We start from the raw sequence: 10185 nt of genomic DNA on the forward strand, positions 1-10185 counted from the left end.
CCAACTCCCCGGGCTTGAATTCCGTGGACCATTCATTATGACTGCTAAACGACTGGATCATGCGTAACATAGACGCTATAGTGGTCCTTAACCTAATAACCAGCAACTTCTAATATTACCTTCTCGTGGTACCAGCCAGAATACGTCAATCTTAGCACAGATCGGGTACCAAGCACGTTGGAAACTAACATCGTATCAAGGGGAAAGTCGCTGAAAACATTGTGCTAGGCACCATCTAAGAAACGATGGTGCACACAGTTCAGCTCGTTGATCACAATTGTGGTTCATTCATTGCACAATTTGAGGCACACCGTGGGACCCAAGTGACACATTCAAACTCTAAAAGTTTGGAATCCGGCAGCTCTTTCAACTTTTGACGTTGTCAAAACCAATGAGCAAAAGTTTGACGTGATCGGCACCTTGTCGGCACAATAGACACAGCAATGAACAAAATTGGCACGAATAAGGTGCATAGAATGTTCTAAGCGGCTTACCCCTTGGGTCGTATATACACAGCGAAGGAGGTACTCATGCGAACGCTGAATGTAGCAATGAAGAAACAGCCTTATTGTTAGTCTTGAGCGTCAATTCCCATGTCAGGGGCGGCTCTCGGTGGCTTGATGTTTCTTCAACCAAGTGTGCGGTGTACTCTAGCTTAGGAGCGGCTCACGACAGCGTCTGGTTCGGAGCAGGCGGCTGAATTAGGAAATGTATTGTCTCGACACTACACTTAAGTTGGCAGCCTCATCACGAGACACATTAGAAGAAAATTCGACTCGAAACTTTCGGCATGGAGAAAGGTGACGAAATAGGGACATGAAATTGATGCTTGGTTCCTGAAACTCCGGATCACTGAATTTTGTGGGTAGCGACAGGGTGCTTTTCGATCAGTTAGAACCCCGAAAGTTCAGCTTAGTGGCACTGCAAGAGCTCTTTCGCAAAGGCGAGAAGTTTTGGAGGATCCGTGGCGGTGAGGCCCAATTTTACCAGAGTGAAACGAGTTTTGCATGATGGGAAGAATGCAAGATCGCCTGATAGACTGGAAGGCGATCAACGAAATGAGCTGTATGTTGAGAATAAAAGGCCATTTCTTTAACTACACGTCATAAACGTGCGCTATCCACACGAAGGTAGACCCGACGGCTAGAAGGAAGCATTCTAGATGTAGCTGGAAACAATGAACGACAGCTGTTCGTCACGGGACATCAAGATCGTCATCGAAGACATGAACGTACAGATCGGCAGAGAAGCTATTTACAGTCCGGTGATCGGGCCCTATAACCAGCACCCCGAAACGAATGATGACGGCCAGCGATGCATCAACTTTGCAGCTTCCCGAGGCCTGGTGCTCAGAAGCACTCTCTTTCCCCTAAAAGATCCACAAAGCCAGCTGTAGATCATCTGATCAACGGCCATTGAACCAAATCGACCATCTCATTCTCATCGATGGCCGGTCTTTCTTGATACGCTTGAAACGCAATATACCCTTCCTACAAGGAGTGGGTATCGACTAGGATTATTACCTAATAGCAGTATATGTGCGCTCAAAACTATCGGTGGTAGATATTTCGCGATAAAGGCACCCTCCTTGGGTAAACATTCGGCCCCCCCCCCAACCCCCAAGATGCTGAGAACTACGCGTGCATGTTGGATGAAGCTCTACCTTCCTCTGTGGAGCTAGGTGCCTCGACCTTCAAAGACGGATGTAGCAGGATAGGCTCGGCCGTCAATGAGTCCGCAGCAGGCCGCGAAGAGACCTTGAAAAAACTATTAGGCATTGCCAGGAGGGAGAATTCGACCAAGTAACGACAAGCGCGAAATGAGCTGACCAAGATCGTGTGGAGGAAAAAACTCCAGAAAGAGGACAGAGGTCGTGAAGAGCTAGAACAGCTATTCCAGGCTAATAAGATGCGCAAATTCTATGAGAAGGTGAACCAATCTCGTAAAGGATACACACCGAAGCCCGTTATGTGAGGGATGAGGAAGGAAACCTGGTCACAAACGCACACAGTTCTTCGGTGGGCATCTCAATGACGATATAACAGAAGGTGATGGAACGGAAGTTAACCTAGGAGTACATACAAACGACAACAGCATGCCGGCTCCCGATCTTGAAGAGATCCGGCGAGAAATCGGTCAGCTGAAGAATGATAGAGTCGCAGGAAAGGACCAATTCCCGGCAGAACCGCCAATCATCGCCACTTCACTGGATAATTTCAAGGTTTTGTGAAGAGGAGAAACTACCGGAGGAGTGGATGCAAGGTGTAGTGTGTCCCATCTACAAAAAAATCAACCGGCTAGATCGCTGTAACTACCGCGGAATTACACTGATCAATGCCACCTACAAAGTGATACATTAAAGTGCATACAGCTATGGCAGATAATGCACAAGAACGACACAGCTGATCAAAGCTATCCTTGACCAAGAGATGTGTTACATGCGTGTAGCCGCCGCTAGAGATGGTCGGGTTCCGGATTTTCAGACCTGAAACCCGAAAAAACCCGAATCCGACGGGAAAGTCTGGAAAAAATATTACGCCTGAACTTTGGCAAGACACTATGAATAAGTCTAACGAAGTACTAGATAGGGGGTGCAAATTTAGAAACGAGGAGAACAAAGTCGGGTCTTCAAGTAGATACAATTTATGCAGATATGTATGCGTAAGATTTTTGACGTAATAAATATAGATGCGATTACATCATCGCTGCCAAAGTATGGAAAAAGTTGCATAAATCTGAGATGGATAAGCGATTATCCAAAGAATCATGCGCATTATCAACAAATCTTTGTCGCAAGGAATATGTCCTGACTGCTGGAAAAAATCAGTGATGTTTCCCGTGTTCAAAAACAGGAAATAAGCACGACATAGTTAACTATCGAGGAATAACATCGCTCTCTGCTGGATCAAAATTGTTTGAGGTTTTAGTTGGCAATGTCCTATTACGTGAATTTAAGTCTTATATCTCCACGGATCAGCATGGTTTCTACCCTGGTAGTTCGACAACGACAAACTTACTTCAGTTTACATCCCATTGCATTAGAAACATAGAAGGTGGTGCGCAAGTAGACACTATCTACACCGATTTGAAGGCTGCGTTCGATCGCGTTGATCATTCTATACTGTTAGCTAAAATTGAACGTCTAGGAGCTTAAATTCAGTTTATTGATTGGTTGAAATCTTACCTAGTTGACCGTTCACTAAGTGTCAAATTGGGAAGCATTCCCAAGTAACAATTCCAAGTTTTATTACGTTCGTATAGTGGTTTTCATGCCCAATTTCATAAAACCGCTAATAAAACTGTGAGCTGCACCAGAACTTTCTGATAACCGCTATAAAACCGGTTTCTGACCAAATGGCCCACTCCTCAGAATGTTTTCATAACCGCTATAAGAATCAGGCTATAAGCTCTAGTAGTCGTATCACGCTCTGCTCAAAGCAGCAATAAAACCAGTTAAGCTTTCGCTGCTTGACAGCCATCGCCATAATTTAAAAAAGCTTTTCGCTTTTCGCATTTCGTATTACGCTTTTCTGGTAAAAGCTAAATAAGTTCACTAGCTTTGTCAACTTGAAAATATATCCGTAAGAAGAAAAGTTTAGGTTTTACTGCCATATCATTCTGAACGATTTGGTTTATAGCGACCAGAATAAAATATCCCATAGAATATTTATTAAATTTTAAGCAATTTCATTGGCTTGCAGCATGTGCGCATTTAATTTCATCGTGCATATTGATATGATAGGTCGATATAATCAGCGCGCCACTGAAATTTTGCCATTTTCGAAAACTGGTTGTTTTAACAAATTGAAAATATTCAGTTAGTCAAACTCAATTTCTACCAAAATCATTTTAGTTGCTTCCTCTGACAGGAAAACCGATTGATAATAACTTTTTTTCTGCAAAACACTTTGCTTTGATGAATTGTTATTTGCGAGCTAAAACAAAATACCAGAATATGGAAATATGGCTTCGCATTAAAAAATGATTTTGGTGTTGAACTTTGGTATTCTTCATAATAGCAGCAAGAAAACTGTTTGGTCAGGGTGCTACCGTTTTAATAGCTCTATAAAGCTAACAGATTTATTGCGGTTTGACAAGTAACCGCGATAAGATCAATTTTGATTGGTGAGCCATTTTGTATTGATACGCCACACGTATGGTAGGTTTGTAAGAGACATGGTGCAGCCAACAAGTTTTAACGTGGTAATACAAGCAACCACAATAAATTTGCTTTATTAACAGTTTTATTATGGTTTTCTAGCTAGCTATAAGTGTGTTTGGACTCGTATTCGCTTGGTACTGCGCAATACCACAATAAACCAGAGGTAATGATTAATACCGCAATAAAACCTTTATAAAATTCAACTAAAACCAAGTGGTTTTAGAATTGTTACTTGGGTTGAGTCATACAGCTTCGCTAGCTTGTCCGGTGTTCCTCATGGGAGCAATCTTGGACCGCTACTGTTTTCCTTATATTTCAACGATGTCTGCTTCAGTATCCCATCCGGCTGTAAACTTATATATGCTGATGATTTAAAACTGTTCCTTGTTGTACGAACTGTAGCCGACTGCATTGAGCTGCAATGGTTCTTGGACTCTTTTTGTAACTGGTGCTTAACGAATCTACTGATCCTCTATGGAACTATATGGCATCTGGAGAACTACTCGAAAGAGTATCAGTAATCAGAGATCTTGGTTAACTACTTGACTCACAACTCTCCTTCGAGCATCATTATCCACACATCATAGCTCACGCTAATAGAAACCTAGGATTTGTAATGAGAATCGCTAGAGAGTTCACTGACCCGTTTTGCTTACGTTCGTTATATTTTTCTCTAGTCCGCTCCATTTTGGAGAGCTCAGCAGTAATTTGGAGTCCGAATACCGAAATTTGGATCAACCGGCTTGAAGCAGTACAAGCTAGGTTTTTACGCTATGCTCTCAGGTCTCTGCCGTGGCAGAATCCAAACCACTTGGCATCTTATGCTGACCGTTGTCGACGCACTGGAAAAGAGACGGAATATTTTCAACGCCGTTTTCGTGGGAAAGCTATTAACCGGTGAAATAGACGCCCCAAATATTTTCTCCCAAACTAATATAAAAGTTCCCCTCAGAACCTTAAGATCACATGATTTTCTGCGCCTTACTTTTCACCGCACCGAATACGGTCAAAACGAACCCGTTAGGGGAATGTGTGACGTCTTCAATAATGCGTTTGAACTGTTTGCCTTTAATTTATCAAGTGTTAGTTTTAAAAACAGACTTAATGCTGTAATGTGCGTTTCTTAGTTCAAAATTTGTTATTTAAATTTGTTATATGTTAGTTATTGTAATGTACATAGTTTGTAAAGCTGAACATTGTTGCGTCTTTGTATCAATGACAAAGATAGTGGGGTTTTTACGCTCACTTGAGAGTCGACCTCAGGTGGGTTTTCCCCACCCCCAATTTTCATTGAGGCCTTAGAGGTCAGATGAAAGAAATAATAATAAATAAATTATGACTAGATTTACAAGAGCAAGTTAGCTTTATTCCCAGTCAGTTTGGTCTGATGCGCCTTAGGGAAGTCATCTTGGACCATTGTTTTTCGACACAATCATGAACGAGCTCCCGGAATTTCTCCCTGGAGTTAATATCTTAATTTACGCTGACGGTATGAAGATTTTTCTCCCGGTGAATTGCGTTAAGGATTGTTGAATTCCTCGCGATAGTGTAGAACATATCTTCGGTTTTGCGAAACGTTTGGTCTAAAAGTCAATACGAGAAAGTGCAATCTGGTTTCTCGGTCCCGAAAACCAAATAAATTGCTATTTGGTTATTTATTGGAAGGTGAAACAATACCAAGAAAAGATAATGTATGCGATCTTGAAATAGATAGCGAGTTTAAATATATACAGCATACTGGAATGGATGTCGCAAAAAGAAGTTTGCTATTTGGCTTGATTAAACGCCTCAGTGGAGAGTTAAAGGACTCGCATACTATCATTTCAATGTATAATGCCTTGGTAGGTAGTGGTACGCAAGTGTAATATGGCAACCATTCTACAAAGTACACAAGAAGCGAGTTGATTGAAGTCAAAAGGAATTTATTCACTGTGTCTTGCCGAATTTAGGAATGTACGGAGAGATTCCTGATTATTAATTGTTGTTTTTCGAGTGAAATTCCCACCTTGGAGAACAGAAGGAGTAAATAGATGCTCTGTTTTTGAAGGACCTACTCGCCAGTAGGCATAATTCGGCATATCTGTAAGTGACCGTGAATGATGGTCGCTCGCTAAGAAGTCTTGGACCTATTCATTTGACAAATAGAGTTCGAAATTACGCCAGAAATGTACCAATGTATACGAATTTGATAATTAGGTTATAACTATTTATTTGTTTCTCCATGTGTGGACTCATCACTGCGACCTGTAAAGTTGATCTATTGTGATATCGCTCGAGTGTTTGCTGTATGACCTGCATTGCATTTCTTTTTGCTATAAACGCTATTGAATGAGCGATATGCTTATTAAATTTTACGCGCGCTTGTGTGTATTGGGGTTTACCCTTCCTTCAAAGCTTGATCTACTTTACCCACTTATTCCTCGCTGCCAGTACTAATCCCATATTATAGCCGTTCCTGGCGAGGACTCACTCGTTCCTCTGACCAGTACACACTTAACTATAGGAGGGACTTTTGCACTGTCAAGAGGCTTCAGTGGGTAAATATAGAATACAGCATGAAGGAAAGAAAGGTAAATGACGGGCTTGAGAATAAACTCATGCTAAAGTCACTTGACATCGAATGGGTTGATTCTACTAAGATTCGAACCCGCGACCACTCGCTTGTGAAAGCAGACTCGGTAACCTTGCGGCTATGGAGCCCCTCTAACTAACTATTTAATTTCTTTATATATCGAAAACGGGCAGAGCCTAACATCCATCGAATAAATAACAAAAAATAAATAAAAACAATTGAATATCTTTTATACACCTTCTGTAAGAATCTTAACGAATTCTCCACAAAACAAGGCAGTTTGTAAACAGATGAATGAATTCAATTTGATACGGACTCGCACGCCGAGGACCCGGGTTCGAATCCCAACCCCGCAGAAGTCACGAATGACCTAAGCTGTTAAAGTGACTATAATCAAAACAAAAAAAAAAAATAAACAGAAATGTTTATTGTGTTACGTTTAATAATCGATTTCATATTTTATGTTGGTTGAGTAAGATTTGAAAAATATACAGCGAAAGATCTACTACTAAATGGTTTAAAAAAGCTTTTAAAACATTTATTTTCCATATACTGATCAATCGGATCCAGATTGACATTCATATTAGTGAGTGTGTCAATGATTTGCGCATTATAGACGTAATCGCTTTTTCAGGAATGATTTATGTATTTTTTACTAGTTTTATAGCAACCAATTAAAACTATTTGGCTAGATAACGATTTTATTACATCGGGCTTTTAACTACCACGCATAGTGGAAACACTGGCACTGGGTCGTAATGTCGTCGTCTATCTTTAGCCAACGCCAAAAGACTAAAACCAGCTGGCCGGTAGAGAAAGTAGTAAAATCTGGTTTTATCAGCTGTAGGAAACTGCATTAAAAAGGTAACCTAGGATCTTTCCTGATGTCAATATATGGTGCAGGAAATAATTTCATCGAGTTCGTTGTTAAATTGCTATTAGCAGCAAACACACAGGCTTTCTTCTTTGATTAGTAGATAATAAGGGGAAAAAAGCGACACGTGCTAAATTTGCCCTGAGCTAAACCATGCGAGTTTCATCGGTTACACAGATGATAACATTTGAATATTTTTAACAGATGTTTATCAATTTTTGTATTTTTTTATGTATTGAGGCGGGAAAGGGTTCTTTTCGAGTTATTTAGCTAATAATTTGTTTTGAGTTTACCGGAGAGGTACATGCTAATTGGCTTTTTTTGAGTTTGATGGAACGCCCCGTAAACCACAGAGTATTTCATGTAACACTCTTGAGTACTTGGATAAATTAGAACCAGATCCGATGCAAGAAAATTTGCTGATGTCAAAATATTTCGAGTCGCTGTACATATAATAAATGTTTGATGATTGCAATTAAATCATTCAATAGTCTAATAAAACACTAATTCATCACAGTGTTTCTTCCGATGTCAAGTGATATTCAAATTGGAATGTAATGTATTTGACGTGTTTCCAGTTTGTTTTTGGTCATTCTGCTTGCTACATTCGTGTATGATTGCTCAAGTTACTAATCCACTGTATTTTTAAAGACAAAATAAAATCAAGTTACGAGAATTATTACTAACCTATCTTTTAGTTTTATTATTTCTATTTTCATTTCGCGTTCCACCCAAAATAATCGTATACTTAAATTTCAGGAAAAAATGTCCGCTAGTTGCACCACATTACCTCGTTCCAAGAAGCCGGAAAAAGTCATCAAAACCCGCTCGAAGACGGAAAAGTAAAACTTTTCACCATTTCAGTCTGATCGGAAACATGCGGCGTTTGTCGTTTCTCACCAAGAAGATGAAGGTTCTTCAACCATTTTTGCTTTATGTTCCATGCCTAAGTTTATATGTTACGACATAAATACGATCTGAGTTACAACTCGAATGGTGCTTTTAACATATATACAAATTTTTATGTGACAAAATTCATATGACCGGCAGCGGGTTGACTAGAGTGAACAAGAGCTTACAAGCGTCATAAATAGTTATTGCTTTGAATCAATGAAAGTGATTTCTACTAATAACATTTAACAGTTACAGATTTATCAATATTAAAAAATAAGACCTACTCTTGAGTTTAGGTAAGGAATCAGCTTGGACAAACAATGCGAACTACATATTAAGATGATCGAAGCATTTACCCAAAAAATGACTCTAAACTGCTACTATTTAAGGAAAGCCAAAGTGTGAACGCAAAATAAGACGAAGAATGATTTACTGAAAGCCCTAGATAGTAGAACTGATAAGATAAAGGAGGACAAGTTTTAGCTCAGAATATTGCTAGTAAAGTTAGTAGAACAACCTCCGTTTTGTGATCTCTTCCTCAACTAATTCTAACGATTTTCTTCGCACACGGCTAACACACTTATATTATAAATATTATTTCCCGTTTATTTATTATAATTTTTGCGTCGCACCACTTCTTTCTTAGGAGTCATATTTCAATTAAATACACGAAAAGTCATATCGAACGAAACGCAAAGTTTTTGCATGTAGGATAGTTGATTTAGTTGAAAGGAATGTTTGACAAAAACGCCAGCTAAAGTAAGTTGCATGTTGATTGGTGTTACCATATAGCTTAATTCAGATTATAAAATATTGAAGGAAGTAGTGCAATCAATGTTCAGAAGCAGACTTTTTTAGTTTAATTGTTGTGAAATTGGTCCAGTGAACAGATGGAAACGGCTACACGGCATTTTCATTAATTCAATATAACTATAAAAGCCAAAACCTTTAGTTAGAAGTGTATATATGCTTATCAAGAAGAACAAATGTATCCTTAAAATCACACAACCCCCGAAAACATGAATTGACGATAGATTTTAAACTAACAAAAATTGTAAAAATCCCAACTCTCTACCTTTTGCGATTTTTTCCCCTTTTTCCTGATACATACGTTAGCTTCAAACGCTTTACAATGCTCAAAAAGTTTATCTATTTGTAAAAACTAAAGCCAGCAAACTGGTACAGCTCGCTGTGTATGATTTAGTTTGTAAAATTTTGAACTAATTTTTGCATGCACATTTCCGGGAGTGAAGTGATAAAATAAACGTTGAAAGTTATGTCGCAACTCGAGAAATACTCAATCCGAAATAGACCCGACAGAGAACTGACTTGAAACGGCCAAGTCGTTCCATGCATCAATGATAAAAAATTACTCTCTATTAAGGTGTAGGTCGTCAGAGTCCAGTTGCTTTTTTACTGATTTCAGTACTTGTTGCCACTATCGTTTTGTTGAGAATAGAGTTGCTAGTAGTAGGTAATAAACTGTTATGAACAATTATGAAACGTAGAATCGCGTATCTATTTTTGCTGTTAAACTAAATCCGACAGTAATTCTATCACATAAAATGTTGTTTACGGTGAATTTTATTATCAGTGAATTTTATAAATATATTATCGACACTCTACGACCTTTAATTTAATAGCGAAAATAATTGGTCAATTTCATGCTTAAATGTTTACGTT

The 10185-nt window shown here is 39.1% G+C and overlaps 1 protein-coding gene across 6 annotated transcripts in view; it reads left to right on the forward strand.

Annotated features, from left to right (window-relative positions):
• LOC128734476 (uncharacterized) overlaps positions 1–9762 on the forward strand; it is a 53877-nt gene extending 44115 nt beyond the window's left edge. For all 6 annotated transcript variants that reach the window (XM_053828699.1, XM_053828698.1, XM_053828695.1 and 3 more), the window contains one exon: positions 8368–9762. Coding sequence is in view for 1 of the 6 variants with exons in the window: in XM_053828700.1 (XP_053684675.1) it covers positions 8368–8454 (87 nt within the window). In the remaining 5 variants the exon portion in view is untranslated. The remainder of the gene's footprint in view (positions 1–8367) is intronic.
• The last annotated feature ends 423 nt before the right edge of the window (positions 9763–10185 follow it).

This window comes from Sabethes cyaneus, chromosome 2 (assembly GCF_943734655.1).
Source record: "Sabethes cyaneus chromosome 2, idSabCyanKW18_F2, whole genome shotgun sequence".
NCBI lineage: Eukaryota > Metazoa > Arthropoda > Insecta > Diptera > Culicidae > Sabethes > Sabethes cyaneus.